Source organism: Argiope bruennichi, chromosome 4, assembly GCF_947563725.1.
Source record: "Argiope bruennichi chromosome 4, qqArgBrue1.1, whole genome shotgun sequence".
In the NCBI taxonomy this organism is placed as follows: Eukaryota; Metazoa; Arthropoda; class Arachnida; order Araneae; family Araneidae; genus Argiope; species Argiope bruennichi.
Window position 1 is genome coordinate 49,388,956 of NC_079154.1, and position 18,709 is coordinate 49,407,664.

At 25.2% G+C, this 18,709-nt stretch overlaps 1 protein-coding gene across 1 annotated transcript in view; it reads left to right on the plus strand.

Moving 5' to 3' along the window:
* Positions 1-37: 37 nt before the first annotated feature.
* Positions 38-18,709, plus strand: part of LOC129965790 (protein rogdi-like) — a 33,496-nt gene continuing 14,824 nt past the window's right edge. Inside the window, exons 1-9 of the mRNA XM_056079974.1 lie at positions 38-170; positions 925-996; positions 1,709-1,797; positions 2,946-3,018; positions 5,348-5,431; positions 6,129-6,239; positions 10,996-11,094; positions 15,514-15,645; positions 17,626-17,709. Of these exons, the coding sequence (XP_055935949.1) occupies positions 138-170; positions 925-996; positions 1,709-1,797; positions 2,946-3,018; positions 5,348-5,431; positions 6,129-6,239; positions 10,996-11,094; positions 15,514-15,645; positions 17,626-17,709 (777 nt within the window). The 5' untranslated portion in view covers positions 38-137. The remainder of the gene's footprint in view (positions 171-924; positions 997-1,708; positions 1,798-2,945; positions 3,019-5,347; positions 5,432-6,128; positions 6,240-10,995; positions 11,095-15,513; positions 15,646-17,625; positions 17,710-18,709) is intronic.

Here is an 18,709-nt window from a genome sequence, read left to right on the forward strand (position 1 = left end):
GCTTGAATTTCGAAAGTAAATTACGATTTGCGTCTGCAAGCATGCGCAGTCATGAAATGAAATGAATACTGGTCAGGCCTGTGATGTTTATGTGGATTGTAAACTTTATCTTATGATGTTACCGAAGAGGTGTTAGGATGTCTGAGATAGACGATGAAGTTTTTTCCCTTGTAAGTAATTCATATTTAATTAATTTTCTATGAGATATTATGTACCTAACTTTAAATTTTTCGTAGTTTTTATTATAATAATTTCAACCGTTTTTTTTTTCCATAAATTTTTACTGTAATGAGAAAAAAAATTGAACAATTATTTTTCCTTTTTTAATAAATTTAAATTATTTAAAAATGACCGATTCTTTTTCAGATATATACATATAAAATTCTTCTTTAATTATATTATAAATTATTTTGATTACCATCCGATTAAATTAATTTAAAAAATTAGAATGAGTTGCTTAAATTTTTTTACCTTCCTTTATAAATGAAAAAAACTTCTGAATTTGTTCATTCTGAAACTTATAAATATTGTATATTTTCAATTTCTTTTTTCAGTGTTTATTGTTGTTTTTATTCCATGTATTATTAAATTGTTATTATTAGAGTTTATTAATATTTGAAAAGCATATAATTCCAGTGAGAATTCCTTGATTGTTTAAATTGAATTTCTGTAATTTTATTTTTCTCTTTCTTTAATTGTTGCTTTGTTTTCATTTTTAATGAAGATTTCAGCACTCTATTTTTGACTAATTTCTTTTATTCTATTTCTTTTTTATTGTATTTTATATAATATTTTGTGCATCTTCAAATAAACATGGTTACATTTTATGTAGTGAAAAATTTATTAGTAACTATTAAATAAAATATCAATTTTATTTCATCTGTTTAAATTATTGTATTTTTACAAAATTTAATTTGTATTTAGCATCAAGAATTTGATTGGCTTTTACAAGAAGAAGTAACTGTGATTTTGGAGCAACTGCATGATATTGTCCTGGTAACCATTTATTTTTAATTTAATTATTTTCTATTTGATCATTTTCTATTATCATTTGTCATAAATTAGCAAATTTTGTAAGCTCAAAATAGAAATTTTCTAATAAGACAATTTTTTTTTATTATTCCAGCTGAGAATTTCCCATTAATTTTACATTTTGAAGAGATATTTATTATTTTTAAACTGTTAAAAATAAATGAATTTAAAACAACAACAACAACAGAAAAAAAAATCTCAATGTTGCTTTTATATCTAAGCATGTGAATTATTACTGACCTAGATCTACAGCAATTCTCATTGTTGCAAATCAGTTGAAATTTGCATTTATTTCTTTACCTTTGAATTGTTTTTAATTTTCTTTGAAAGTTATCAGAAGTTTTATAATGTATAATAGGCAATGAACTTTAAACTATTCAGACTTTGTAAAAAGAAATTAAATAAATAAATAGAAATGTTTATGTGTTTTCAACATAATAACGGTGCCCAATTATGACAGGTGCTGGTTGACTGTCAGGTGCACTAAGTATCTCAGCATGAGGCAAGTGATTTGAAGTGTTTTCCAGCTGGAATCTTTTGTATTTCATTACTTCCTATCAGTTTCTTTTATGTAATTTTTTTCATGATTTTCTTCATAAAATTTTTTATTGAACTTCTCAATCTGAAATAAGATTTCTATTTTTCAAGAAGTTTTTATAAGTCTTTTACTTGACAGGAATGTGCAAGGAGATTTCCTGATTCTGAAGAGCTATATGGTGTTGAGTCTCTTGTAAAAACTGAAAAGTTTCTACTTGTAAATACAAGGTATTTTAACTTTTTTCTTGATTTTTTTTTAATGGCATGCCAAAATTATACAACTTTAAATGCCAGGTCTGAAACTTTACTTCATTAATATAAAATCACAATTTAAGTAAGGTGCATTTCATTAAGATAACATGATAAAAATCAGTTTAACAACAGTTTTCATCAAGAATAAATTCAGGGGTAAAGTTTGCATTCTCTTAATTTAAAACTACATATAGATACAAAGAATTATGTATGTATATAGACAAAATAGTATATGAGTAGAAAAGGGTAAATAAAAAATAACAGAAGAGAAATTGGAGTAAGGGAAAAAATGTGTTTAAAACATATAAAAAGCAGGGAGGGATCTGCATTTGTAGAAACAGTTATTACAAAAAATGTCGATGCAAATCATTTATTTTCTTATCCATTATCCTTCTGATTTTTTTTAAAAAAATATTTGTCAATTTTGTATCAGATTATAGAAATGCATTTTACAGAAATCCAAATCAATGTTTAAATAGTGTAAGGAAATTCAAACTATTTATCTTTTTCTTAATTGAAGGAGGGGATTTTAAAATCACAACTGGAGAAATAAACATTTAAGCATTTCATTGTGTAAAAATGTAAATAAATTAAATAAAATGTATGCTTAATAGTGAAAGAAAGGAATATATATATATATATATATATATATATATATATATATATATATATATATATATATATATATATAATATGTGCTCCTATATTATTTTTCATATAAGAATAATAAAATTACAATAAGAATTGTTTTCTCATTTCAGTTAGTCATTCTGGCTGTGTCTATAATATAAAACATATATTTTACAAGATATTTTTTGAATTTAAAAACAAAATTAATGCCATTCAAGTATTAGCCTGTTTGACACTGTTTTAATCTCATTGGTATTAAAGGATCTGAAGAAAGAAAAAGTAATATTTTGCATTATAATTCTTTACACATTTTACAATCTGAACATTTGTGAAATACATTGTACATGCTTATTTTATCATTCAAAATTTATCTATTAATGGTCTTAAAATGTTTTTTCTTGCTAAGTTTTAAAAGAATTTGACTAATTAAAAGGCAGATTTAGCTCTTCTTTTATTTGTTTACTTGCCTATTTATATACTTTTCTGAATTCCAGCTCTACAGGTGGATCAACAACAGATACTATCCAAGCAGTTGTGACACTCGAAGGAGATAACATTTGTTATGCTGTAAGTTGCATATTTTCTTGTACACTAATGATAAAGACATACACTTATATTGCTTTTTTTTGTTTACAAAGTCAAAAATTATTACTGTTATTTCACTTAAAATGTATTTCCTTTTTAATAATGCTATATAATATTTATTATTAATAATTTGGTGAAAATTATTTGAAATTGTTATATGATACAATTTGATATAATCAAAAAAAAAAAAAAAAACACCTTTTTTTTCCCTTTTTTAGGAACTTTTTTATAATGATATTAGGTTTCTTGAATGAAACAATAATATTGTGATGTGGTTTTTTTTTTTTATTAGAATCATAATATTCTGTAAAAGACAATTGATATGAATTATTGTACACACTTTTTTTTATAATGAAAAGCAACTAATGGCTTTTTACAAAATGAAATGAATAATTTTAAATATAATATTAAAATGACTTAATATTTTGCATTTAATTAATATTTATTAGAATCACAAATAACTAATATTTAGTACAGATCTTGATTCTTGTCTATTTTTAGACAAATTTTACTGTTGATTTTTTTCAACTAGCCAAATGTTTATCTTAAATGCTATTATTTATAATTTCGAATAATCTTTGGTCTTTTTTTTTAATTAAAAAAAAAGAATAAATAATTGAAAGTAAATAAATTCTTAGAGAAAATAAAATGATAGCATTTGATGAAAGTGTAATTATTAAACAAAACAAATGTAAGAGATTAAAAAAGGTGGAGAGTTTTTTTTTTTTTTGAAACAGTATATGGATTTACATTTTTTAATTCATTATTTTTCATTAAATTTAAATTGCTGGTTAGCTATTTGAAACTCCATAACTATTTTGAAGTTCCATATTCCAAGTCAGAATATTATTATTTCAATGTTTTTAAGTTTGAGGTAAGTTACAGTAAAATTTTATTGCTATGAAGTAGAGTCCCCCCCCCCCTTATTCCCAAGATGTTTCTAAATACATAGAATCATTGTTTCTTCAACTATTTCCGTTTTTCTTAGAATAACCTAACTTTTCTTTGAAATATACTACTTTAGAGTCTAAATAATTTAGTGTGTGATTTAAATCTTTCAAAAGAAAGTGCTTAACTTTTAATCATGTTATTAAGCTAGTAAGATTACTATATAAAAGCCATGTTTCTGAGTAAGTGATCTAAAAATAAAGAATGTAAAAAAAATCTAAGGAAATATTTTAAAAATTTGAATCCAAGGAACATTTTTGAAGGACTTTTTAGATAAAATACGTTTTCTTATCCTTGCACCTAAATTTAAGGTAGTTGAAAAAAATTTGTGAAAGTTTTCGATAAACATAGCAATTGTTTTTATTATCCCCCTTCCTAATTTTTTGGGAGATAATATCAAAGAAAGTGTATTTATTGGTCCCAAAAAAGAATGTAGTTAATATTATAGGAAATTTGAGGAAGAAAAATGAAATCATTTCAGAAAAATCCATGGATTATTTTCAAATACATAATTCAATAATTAAAAAAAAATTACCAAGTTCTTAGCTATACAGTGATGCTGTGGAGAAGAAATGTTGCTAAGTAGAAAAAAAAAATTAATGTGACATAAAATTTAAAATCTAGTTTTTTTTAAATGCTATTCTTAGAATCTTCATGAAATTCTTGTTGATTTGATTGAGGAACAAGTCTTTTATTTCACCCAGATATTAAATTTATCTAAATATCATAAACTATATTAAGGACATTAGAATGTGGAATTGATAACAGATTATTGCTAGATACCAAAGAAGCAGCATTGAACCCATTTCAAAGTTTAAAAGACACAAATATTTCTTTGAAAGAAAAGTAAAACAATTAAGTTTAATTTTTATAATATTATTATTGTTCATAAACATCTTACTTCATTATTTTGTTCAAGTAATTTTTTTGTAAATAATTCTTGAAATAATGGATTTTGTTAATTCTATATACAAATATTTTTTTAAATTGTCTCCAATTCAAACTTTTTAGTTTCCAAATAATTAAAAAACATTGATATAATATACTAAAATATGAGAAATCAACATAACAAATATCATGCAATTTATTTAAATTTGTATAAACTGTAGAAAAAAAGTTACATTTTTAGTCTTCTATTATTATGTTTATGTGAAATGTCATTAAGTTTTGTATATTGAATATATCTTTAAGTTTCTTGTATGCCATATACAATTATTTTCACTTATATTAAATAATTTAGGTTTAATCATCTAATTTTTATATAAAAATAATTTATATTTATGATACTCTTAGAATTACTTTGTAATATTATGTAAAATATTTTTTATATATGTATTTTTATCTTGCTTTCTTTTCTCTACAGGATATTTCTCTGAAACTCCATAAGCATTCCGTTCCTTCTCATCGTACCATTGTTCAAAATGACTGCCAGTGGAAGCTTCAACAAGTAGAAATTCTTTATATTAATGCTTATTTAATTATTTTTGTTTATTCAGAAGCTTAATATAATTTACTGAACTTGCAATCTTTTGAAATTCTTAAACTTTTTCTAAGTTTAAGTATTTCTAAGTTAAGTTTGTTTAAGTATTTCAGTTATAATTTTATTTTGTTATTAATTCAGCATCGAGCATAATAAAATTTTATGCATGAGAATTTTATTATGAAATGCATTTCAATTTATTTTTTTATATTTTTAATATTGTTAAATTATAAATAAAAAATAAAGAAGCTCTCTTTTTATAAATCTTGGATATATTGCACCAATTTCTTTGTCTAAGATAGAAATTACTGAAGTTTTTAGTTAAAATTTTTAAACAAAAGGAACATAATTTCTGTTAGTGTATTTTAAATAACATACATATTTTACCTTTTATTAATTTGTTAAAATTCATTTTCTGTTATCTCTAACTTTGTTTAAAAATACATTTTTAAATAATGTTTTTTTAAACATTGTTTGTTGTGATCTACTTTTAAAAGAAAGACAAAATAACATTCTAACATACTCAAAAAATATATGGTAAAGGATAATATATTTTATTCTTATTTATTTAAGCTTATACTTGCCCATATTGCTCTGAAAGTTATCACAAATTGTGTAAATAAATTTAATAAATAGAACTTGATGCCTATTTTCTTTTATGAAGATCCAGGATGCCGGCAAACATCTATCCAAAGCTCTGCAAGTTTTTGCCTCTCTACCTGATACCAATGAGAAAGGAAAAATTGATTTTCATTCAGCTGAGGAAGTGATTCATGTAAGAGGTTTATTTATTCTGCTCAATAATTACTTCTTTATTTGTGATATTATATATTTTAATTGTAAGACTATTCAGTTTAAGGATGGTTTAAAGTTTTTTTTAATGTGTTTACTAAAAAGTGTGATGAAACATTTTTAATTTGAAATATATAAATTAAAATATGTGTAGGGAGAAAATTAATTTGTTGTATAGTTTAATTTTATATATGAAAATGAGCTTTGACAAATGATCTCCAGAAACATGATTGACTTAGAGTTGTAATGTGATTAAATATCACTTTTTATTCTTATGAGGAAATTGGATTTTTATATGATTCATTGTGTAATTAAAACTGTAATACCATAATATTATATCTACTTTGAATACATTCAGTCTTTCAGAACTAAATTTTGGCTACTTCCATTGCTTCTTTAATGTGGGAAACCTTCCATTGCTATAATTTATATTGCTTAAAATAATTTAAAAAATTTTTAGGAAATTTACAAAGAAATCTATTAATATTACTTATTATAATTAGAAAATAAACTTATAAATTTTTCACTCAGGACTATTCTTTAAAACTAATAATATCCATTGAATTTTTTTACTTCTACTTTTTGTTGGATAATAACAATTATCAAACCATCATACATCATATCAGATGATATGACAATTCATACCATCTTCTTAAGTTTTGTTAATTTTATTTATTCTAAATTAAGAATAAAGAAGTTTTGATATGAGCTTATTATTGTCTTATGTTACAATTATTGCCCCTTTGTTGTCGCCTTCATGTAAATATTTGGAATAATGTTGTCAGGGTAATGATTAGCAGTTCTTCCAACAAGATAACTCATGTCTAGGGATTGCAATACCGGTATACCGGGATACCGAATACCGGTATTTTGAGCCATTTGTACAATTTTGTAATACCGGTATTCACAAGTTTAAATACCGGTTTTTCGGTATTTACTAGAAATTTTTAAAATTGTCTCCACTATATGTTCAGGGATCGCCAACATAGCAAAATAGTATACGTTTTTGTTTTTATGTCTCCCTAACGGGCGAAATTAATGAACAAATTAATGGCTTAATTAATTGCTTAAATCTAAATGAGCGAAACATGGATTATCTCTGAAAGAAGAAATCATATCCATAATGATTGATGGAGCAACAGTTATGAAAAAAAAAGTTGGAAAGTTGATTGGTGCAAATCAGCAATTGCGCTATTCTCATGGAATTCAGTTAGGAATAATAGATGTATTATACCAAAAAATAAAGAACAGAAGAATCCAAATACTGTGGATATAGAAACTTCGGATTCCAACTTTGAAGAGAGTAAGAGTGAGAGTGATATTGACAATGAAGATAATAACAATACATACTAACTGAAAATAAAACAGAATATATGTTAATATTAGATTTTAAAACACGTTGGCACCGTTTACTCCTAACAGCATACATCACACTAGAAAGCACACATCACTATCTGAAGATTATATATTACATTGAAAAATCGCACAGAAGAAAGGTATATCGAAATAGAAAATGTCTTATGGTATTTACATAATTATAATGATTTTAAAAATGAAGAAGAAGAAAAGAAAATAACCAATTCAAATCTGATTAAGTTTACAGTAAATTTTCTTAACATTTTTTACTCACAAACCTATCCACATTCAAAAGAATTCTGTTCAGTTATCGAAGATTATGATGACACTAATGTCGATAATGAAAAGGAATTGTCTCTTGAACAAAAATTAGAATTAGTGATAAATAAGAAAATTTCAACGAACCAAAATACAATACAGAAATCAGCTATATCCAAAACCATCCGATAAGAAATCGATTTATTTGAAGGTGAGGGATTTAGAGGTAAATACTTGGAAAAAGTATATCGCGCATTGCTAACAATACCACCAACTAGTGTTAGATACAGAAAGAGCGTTTTTGACAGCTGGTAATTTTTGAACAAAATTACTTTTCAGGCTTAATAACAGTACAATGGATGCATTATGTTTTTTAAGATCACATTTCAAAAATTTGTAATAGTACCACAGACTGAATAGTGATAATTACACTTTTTTTGTGATTTAAATAAATAAGATGTTTCTTTACTTTTTTGTGATTATATACTGTTATAATTTATAAGTTACAAATTATTTTTTGTGATATTTACCTTTTCTAATAAAACCGGCAAATAAAACAAAGAAACACCTGTGTTTTCTTTCTTTTTCTAAAATTTCTAATACCGGTATCCCGGTATTGAGATCTAAAAAATACCGAATACCGGTATTGTAATTTTGGTCCGGTATTGCAATCCCTACTCATGTCACTTATATTTGTAGAATATGAAGTTAATTTTTTTGTATAAAAGAAGTGAAGTAATATCATTTATTAATACCATGTTTCATTCTACTTTATAAGCTTTAATTCCTTTAAACCCAATTTTTTTACTTTAGAAAAGTTTTTTTTTTTTTTTTTTGAAATATAATATGTTTTGTCAATTCTTGAGTATTTAAGAATATTTCAGTGCAATATACAAAATATAGATTTCATTTTCATATCCCTTATTAGATTATTTTCAATTGATTTTACTTTTCAGTTTAAGTAGTTAAGTTTATATTTTTCTGATTGAAATATATGATAAATGAAAATGTAAGAAATAAAGCTTAAATTTTCTGCATTATTTCCTATTTCTATGTTTGGAAAAATTGATATACCAAAAACAAAACCTAATATTTAATTTTTTCTAGAATCATCATTCTTTTTAACGTTTATTTCAGTAATCTTTAATTACAACTAGCTATCATTTTGGCTCTGTAAACATGTTACAAAAAATAAATTATAAAGTAGCCTTTTGAATATGCTTATGCAATCAGATAATGCTTTCCTTTAATATTTATTTACATACAATAGCAGATTATTTTGAAGAAATGTAAAAACATTTAGTATATGTTAAATCTTCCAATGGACATTGAGAGTTGTTATTTCATTGAAAAGTATTAGTATAAAACAAAGCAATGTTAAGAATATTGAAATAAATTTTTGATGGTCAGACAAAACATTCTGAAAACGCACGGAATTCTTGAAAAAAAAAAAAAAAAAGGGATTTAGTAAAAATAAGTTGTCTGATAAGCTAGTTTTTTTTTTTTTTTTTGTAATTATGGTTTTCTGTTTTAGATAAAAATTAGCTTATTATAAAAATGTCTTAATAATGAAATTTCAATTATTAGATGACTTATGCACAGACCCATTACATTTTCAAATATTAATTTTCATGGAATTAGAAATCACTCTTTATCTGCAGTTTAACCTGTTTTTATAACAATTCCTATTATAATGCATTTATTGATTTTTCCCCTTTGCTGCTTGCCAATCATTACTTTTGCTAATCGCTTTGGTGCTAATTTTTTTTTTAAATTTTATTTTGCGATTATTCATTTCAGTGATATAAAGTATTTTCATTTGCTTCTCCTATTTGAAATCTACTTTTCATGATGATTGTATTTATAAAAGTAATATAATGTAGAGTTCACCATAAATATAGCAATTCAAACTATCAAGTAAAATAGATTATTAATAATCATTTTACTTTTTGAATTGACAACTTAGAGGTTGACAAATTGCTTACCGATTATCAAAAGTAGAATTCCTTCTTTCATTTTTCTGTTTTTAGAATGAATTAATGCTTATTTTAATATTTGAAATTACTGTATACATTTCCAGAAATCGATTGACACAATTTTATTGCAGCATGTTTTATAATCAGATGCTGCATTATAGTTAACAGCTTATGTTGAAATTTAACAGGTGACTTTTTGGCAGTTATAATAAATAGGAATCTATGTGGGTGTGCATTAGCACTCTACACACTAGACTATTTGACCTAGAGCTGCCAAATTTGGCACTGATATACATTGGAGATTAAAACTATGCAACTCAAAGTGATTTTTTTAAAAATTTGAATTAAAATTTAATCTAGATTTTATTATTTTTCCATGATAATCTCTGAAACTATTCCCATTAAAAAATAATTTCCAAAAAATTATCTTTTCAATGATGCTTATTTCATTGCTGTAAAATTTTTTAGTCCAGATTTAATTAACTTTTAAATATATTTCTCAGCAATATTGTTATTTGTTTGAATGAAAAACCAAATCATTTTAATTATTTCATCAAATATTTAATTGTGTGACTTTCTTTCATTGTTGAAAGATAAGGAAAAACTTTAATATCTATGTTATTTATAGGACAGATAAAAAAAATAGTATAAGTTTATAATACCACAAAATTTTGAAGAGAGATGAATCAGATGTTTACACTTTTAAAAATGTTATGATGTCATGGAACTGGTCTCCATATGAAAAGTCCATATATGCATTAAACAGACCTTATGTTAGACCATTAAAAAAAATATGGTTTTTATGTCTGGCCATTTAATGAAATCATGGACAAGAAATTGCATCTAAATAATGTAACTGAAGTTAAATATAACAAATAGCTTGGACAGCTGATTGCCAAAGATGACTAGTTTTTGTAATTATATAAATAACATTTTACTTGATTTTTTTTTTTTTTCTTCTTTGCACTTTTTATGTTGAAAGTGATCTAGAATCTCTGACTGAATTATTAATCAGGTTTTTTTAAATTTATATTTAAAGATTGTTAAAATGATGATATCTGAATAAAACTTATACTTCCAAACTAAGCTTTGAATTTGTATTATACAGCTATGTATGTTCAGTTAATGATTTTTTTTGTGTTCATACAGGTGGTAAATTCCTTAATGGGTTGCCTGCAGAGAGGCCGTTCTGCACTCCTAATTCCAAAAAAGCGTACTATCAATGAGCTGCAACGCAGTCGCAATGTGGTATATTAATCTTTTTCCCATTCATACTTTTTTATCTTGATATAGATAATGTTTACTTTATTTTCATATATAGCTTGTCAGTTTGTTCTAATAATTTTTTTATTAATGCATTTAATTTTCAATTCATATTTCCAAATAAATTGAAATATTTCATTCCTTTTTCATAAAACTTTACATGTATTTAATTTTATATGAAATATATATACACACATCTATATAATTTCATAGTTAAAAGTTGTTTGCTTTTTTTGACTGTAGAATGTTTAAGGTACTTTTTCCTCTTAAATGTGCCAACTTTTTTTTTTTTTTTTGTTGTTGTTGTTATAACTGTTCAATATATTTTAAAATATCAGAAAAATCTCAGTGTTTTATAAAATATAATTTGTATTGTTTTAAAAATAAGTATTTCATAAAACTACCATTTTAGTTTTGTTCATTTGCATGAAAATAATCAAAATTGAATTGTTTGCATAGTGATATAAGAATAAGACATTTTTATATTACCAACGTTATAAAACATATTTAAGCATTTAATGACTATCACAAATCTTCATCTTGATGATACCTTTATTACTACTATAATAAACCTATGATATGAAAATCTTAACAATTTTTGTGTTATTTGGGAATTTTGTGTAACTCCTAATATACACCATCTTAATATATATAAATTACGTGTCACGTTGTATGTCCGCGATGGACTCCTAAACTACTTAACCGATTTTAATCAAATTTGCACACCGTGTGCAGTTTGATCTAACTCAAAAGATAGGATAGTCCTTTTTTTGAATTTTTAATTAGAATTTTAATTATTAATTAAAAACTAACTTTCCCGCCAAAAAGATCTTTTCATTTTCCCCACCGACAAATGAGTTAGTTTCCAACTAACTCATTTGGCGGTTTTTTCCCAACAGTCATGAGGCTAGGCTTAAGATTTTTCGGCTGATTATTTGAAACGATTCTATTTATTTTCTTAATGTTTGTTGCATTTCAAATTAAACATTGTTAATTAATCGATCTTTCGGATTCATTCTTAAGTACTTTTGAATTAAAATAAAACAGAATAAAGGAAATTAAAAATGTCTAATCTGCATAGCGTTACCCCAACTGGCGTAGAAAAACTCACGCATTTGCGTTCCGTAACTGGCGTTGAAAATTCACGCGTGTGCATTGTGTTCTGATTGTTGACATGACAACCATTATCAACGGATGATTTAAATTATTTTTAGGTTAGTTGCATGTTTTTGTAATTAAATTGTATTTATGTTAGTTATATATTTTTTGTATATGCTTTTAGTTTTAAGTACATCGTTTTTTAAGTAGTTTTTTTTAACCTGTTTTCAACCGATTATTTTAAACGATTCGTTTTATTTCCTTAGTGTTTGATGCATTTAAAATTAAACATTGTTAATTAATCGTTCTGGTCATGATGAATCTGAGAATATTTTGTTGACAAATTCTTGAAATATTACATAAATTAGGAAAGATATTCTTTAGTTCCCATAAAGTTTAAACGCTCAGTGACTGTTTTCAGTAATCATATTCCAAAAAAATACTTTGTTTCAGTAAAAAATATTATTATATTAATTGCAGATTAATCCTTTCCACTTTAATTTGAAGTATAAATTCTACGGGAACTAACAGAAAATTAGAGAGATACATATTACGTTATGACTGAAGGCGTTTATAATATTATGAGTGAATTATATATCAAAATTTGAAGTTTTGAAATATTTTGATGAAGAAGCTATTAAAGTAGGAATTGCATAAAATATTTAATTATTAAAATTTAAACGAACATTAAGATTGGCGAACCGGCTGGTCGCCAAAGGCGGCTAGTTTAAGTATAAAATATTCTTATTAGTGATGGATTCTATAGAAATCTTCTATTGAAAAAATTCTATAGAAATCCTTCAGACCTTTGCTAATAATTATTTTATTGAGATAATATTAATATATATTATTTACATAAACTTCTGATATTTCATATATATTATTTTTTATTTATTGCAAAAGTATTGAGCAGAGTTTAATAGTAATAAGAATTTTATTAGAAGAACCCGTAAAGACATTATTAGGCATTCTATATTTTATTCTAAATAATGCAGGATAATGTAACAAAATATTATGTGTGGAGTATAAGATAGTACAAAACTATCTTCCATTGAAATTATATGTGACTAATGTTAATTTTTACTGGCTAATTATAATTTGTTATGTTTTAACATTATAATAAAAAAAATATTTTAATCCATTGAAAGAATATTTTACTATGTTTTAAATTTTCCTAGAATTAATATTTAAACATTCTTGCTCTAACCTCTTTTAATCAAATCTGAATTTTGTTTGCAATAAGTGTTGCAGAGCTTTCTAATGCTCTTCTCAATTCTCTTTCTATGTTAATTATTAGCAGGAAACCTAGTTCCCTATCAAAAAAAAAATATTTACTTAAAAGCAGGAAGTAAGCAAAAATTCTACATTCCCTGAAGTAATAGTTTATTGTATGACTACTTATATTTACTTACAGAAAAAAAATTATGTTTATTATTGTATAGTTTTTAGCAAGGCAAATTTATATGTTAAGAGGAAAATGTTACAATATGTAATAAAAAAAACTTCCCCATTTAAATAATGTGTGACCAAAATCATAAATACTTATGACAAATAAATATATAAGGTTCAATTACATATAATAGGATTCAATTATATTTATATAATTATACAAATGTTGTAATAAAATAACTATATAATATGTATTATATTAATGATGTAAATAAAATAATTATATAAATTTTGTTTGTTATGTTGTACAAATTTTATATGTGAGAGAGGGAAAAATACATTAGCGCTCAACAGGATACCTATGCACACATGAAAATGCATTTTGAAACACAATTATATAATATATTTAATATGAATAATTTCATATTGTTGTTGTTGTTATTGCTAATCTCCATGGTCTGACTTAGTCAGACCAAATCCAAAAATCCGTTAACAAGAAGAAAGTCAAAAATGAGGAAGGGAGGAGAATAAATTTCTACCCAATGAAATCCTAAACAGTCCAGAATATGTTCAGCAGAGGCCTGATGCTGGCAGCATTTCGGGCAAAGAGGGTAAAATTTTTTACCCTGAGAAAAAAAAAGACATTTAAGGTGGCCACTGGCAAGGCACGACAGGCAAGTGTTGGTTTTTCTATCACAAGGAAGATTTAAGGACTGCCCCGGCTTATTGGCTCTATACCAATCATGAGTAGGAGGAACCATCCAATTCTTCTTATTTAGGAATTTTGCCTGAGAGAACAGTTCTATGTGAGCTCAGCAGAAGATGTAGTCGCTAGGCTGCTTCCTTTCTTTGCAAGCCTGTCTGCTATTTCGTTACCAAGTAGATCCACATGAGATGGGATCCACTGGAAATGAATATCATGTTGAAGTGAGATCAGCTTCAACTTCTGAAGAATAGACAAACTTGCTTTATCTCCAACATAGGTCCAATTGTTAAGGTGTTCCATTGAGCTGCGGCTATCAGTAAGAATCCAAAGGTTCTTATAATTCTTTTCGTGTAAAATTGTCTTAAGTCCCTCATCGATTGCTAGAAGTTCGCTTCTAAAAACGGAACAGAAGTCTGGATTTCGCTGACATAGAGAAAAAATAGACTGAGGAGTTACAATATAGATGCCACTACCTGCAGAATTGTCGATTTTGCTGCCATCAGTATACAATTTAATGTCACATTTAGGGATTTTATTAATGACTTCCAAGGCCAATATAATCAATCTACCTCCTGGTGCTCCAGTCTTTTGACTCACAGAAGCTGCATTTCCCTCCTCATGAATCGGTTGACAAATGATAATTTCATATAATATGCAAAATCCTCTCATTTTCTGCAGTTTTATTTTTACTTAAAATATTAGTCTTAATTACATCATTCATTTTTGTAAATCTTATAAATTCCCGAGAAATTATAAACTATACTGAAAATAAATTTTTTAATTTGATATTTAAATCATGATACAAATTTTTAAAAAATGATTTCAAAGCAAATAGATAAAAAGATTTAAAATATCTCTACTTATATTTAACTGTATACACAACATTAAAAATAAAATTTTTGTTTCTAAAAGGTTAACATTTATTAATTGGTATGAAAACTTTTTTTAGAACCTTATATATGCTTCATAATATTTATGAACAAAATATGAAGAAAAATCTATTCAATAATAATTTACATTTTGATAAATTTTCACTTTTATTTGTGTAGATAGTATGAAAAAACTATCAATAAAAAAAGGCTAGTAATTTTATTTTGATTCAGTTTACTATAGATATAATAATAAATTTAATCATTTTATACTTTTTTGTCTTGTTTAAAATTTTTTTAAAAATTTTCTGTGCTTTCTTATTTGTCTCATATCTTTTTTAGAAATCATTGCAGCCTCCTCTACCTCCTGATCTGGCCATCAGCTTCTATGTTCAGTCTCACAAGTTAGTCTTTGCTGTTTATCATATTCTCTCCAAGGAAGGCAAAGGGCCTCCAAAATTTGATGTGTTCCAGGTATTTTTTTTTTTCAAAAAGTTTTCTATTCTAATAACTGGTTGTTGCTTAATATTATTGAGAAAATATTTTGTCATTTTTCTGTTGAAAGAGGTAAAATCTGATAAGGTTGTCCAAAAGGTCAATGTATGTTATCTTATATTTCCATAATAAATATTACCCTCATGCCATGTAACTGCATGAATGGATATGTCAAAAAAAATTTTCTTTCCCTTCTTGCAAGCCTGATAAATTTCAAAATTGCTGCAATCAATTTCTAATGTGTGTGTCTACATAAATTGACCCTATTTACTGCCAATAAATAGCATATGAAGCTCAAACCACAAATTTTAATGTTTGCCATTTGCACTATTTTTTCTAATACACAATATTATATTTGACATAACATTCTGCTTATTAATTGAATGTGAATTATTTAATCTGCATATATATATATATATATATATATATATATATAGCATGATTTTATAATTTTTAATCACTTATTTTTTGTAGATTTTTTTTTCATTCATTAAAAATGCTATTTACTCTTTTTTTTTTCCAGTTTCATTGGTTTCTTACACTATTCAAAGAAATAAAATATTTCCCTTTTTCAGTTAAAATTCATATTAAGGTTTGCAGCATTTGATTTTTTAAATATTAAATTTGTATTAACATGGTTTTATTCCCTGTATTTAAAATAAATGTTAAATTTCACAATTAAAGAAATCAAATTTATCAAATTAAATCATTATTATTTTAAATACTATGTTTATTTTGCTAGCAAATTTTTTGGTAATTATTATGAAATCAGTTGATTAGACCTGACTAGCCTTTTTATGTCTTAAATTTATTATTTTTTCCCCCTTCTTCTCAAGCATTTTTTTTTCTTTTTCTATTTGTTACATGACTCTTGATAAATAAAAATTAGAAATGACTTTTTTATGCTAAATAGTTTAATCACAGAATTTTAAAGTAGGTAGCAGAATCACAAGGTATTTTTTTAAAGAATACCATTAGCCCTTTATATATCTTTCTAATATTAGTTTTGAAAACTGTTGTATTTTGAGCATTCTAATCATTATGTGCACCAATGATACATTGACCTGAGATCATGAAATAGCTTAACATGTATTTTCTGATAGAAGATTTCTATGAAAATGATTTATGCCAGTAGAGCAGAAGTTGAAAAATCAGTTCACAGTGGCAAATATTATTTATTTAGTTGAAGAACATGTGTATGAAAACAAAAGCTCTAAGTGAAAAATACTGTAAGAATTGAGTATTTAGATGCTATTCAAATTAGAGGCAGTTAAGCGAAACTTTTTATTTCTGATATTATTACTGATTTCCTGTCTTCTAATTCTGTAATACTGTTGAATTTCAGTGTTTGGATATCAATTTAGTTTTTTAAAAAAAAACATTTTTTTTTTTTTTTTGTATTTGTTATTATAACAAGATTAAATTGTTTTTTATTAACATGAGCTTAAATATTTCATTAGTCAAGTATGAAGTTTTGTGTTCTGTTGACTTATATTGCAAAATATTAATTTTCCTTTTACTGAGAATTCCTGCTGTTATATGTTCTTGTTCATGTAAAAATCTATTATATAATATCTATTAAAAAGAACATTTTTCTTAATTCAAAATAAAATTATTTAAATTTATTAATTACATATTAATTTTTCCCAATTTTTTTTACAGTTTAAAAAAAAATTATCTGATTTTTTAAAAAAATTGTATTGATTTTAGATTATTAATTTATACTTTGAAAAATATCAAAACTTTGAAATGTATGATATGAGAATGAACAGTTTCAATGTTATTTAGAAATTATTTTCCATATATAAATTTATTTAAATTGCTGTTTTTGAAAGTTTTTTTAATTAACTTTTTAAAAGCAATGTACAAAAGATTTTTTAAAGCTTTGTATTTACTCTAGCCTAAATACAATTTATATTTATAAGCAATCAAGTGTTTTACTAGTGTTATTTCTTTCAGGTGGAATCTTCTGTTCCCTGGTTAAGTGAAGTCTTGGTGTTGTTCAGTGTATCTTTACAACTTTGTCAGCAGCTTAAAAACAAAGTAAGTTTTGTTTCATGTAAACATTTACTTTACATCTCTTTCTGTTTACTAAGCCAAAGAAGTTTAATCAACTTATCAATATATATATATATATATATATGATTCAAAATTACCCTTTTAATGATTTTTCATTTGTTATGGATTACTATTTCTTTTAGAAGTTCTAGGCTATACACACACACACACACACACACAAAGTTTAAAAACTTCTGTAAATGTTTGCCTTCTAACAAAAATGTGTATATGAAAAAATTGGGAATAATTCTGATTTGGGAAATAATAAGGGTTGCCACTGCTCCAGAAAAATGGGGGAAATACCCTGTAAAATAAGGAAAATGCAGTAAATTTTGAAAATTTCCTTTAAAAAAAATGGAAAAGTGCAAAGAATTTTAAATTTCTTAGTTTTTTTCCCCCCTTAGTAAAAAATGCAGCTTTCTTTCAACATTCTAGCAAAAAAGATCATCATCATAGCTAAGTAAATAAATAAACACCATTTTCAACTATTAAACCCTGGCAGCTCATCATTTTTCTGCACATTTCTTTTTTCTTCTTCAGTCCAGTCCAATTTCCAAAACTGTGAAAAAATACTTATAGTGGAATATTGATTACAGTTATTTGAATATTAGTGGAGCTAATGAAACAGAAAAAAGAGCACATTTTAGAAGAGTAATTTATGTTTGTGAAGAATACTACAAAAGAATTTAATGCATATTCAAAAATTTTGCCATTTTAAAGGTTGCATTTTGTTTAAATCCACATTTATTAAAAAAAACGCTGGAGTATTAGATCAAAAGCAAATGTCTGATTCCAAAACACAAATTGCCACTGCATGTTCAGCACATGCAAAGATCTAATTTGAAATTTACCTGAAAAAACTACCCCTCAGGGGCTCACCTACTATAGGTGAGTACGGGTGTCCCAATCCCGAGGTTCCCAGGGATCTTTACTCCCTTTATTCTTATTCTACCCTACGCCTTCTGCTTTTTGCTGTGTTTTTCTT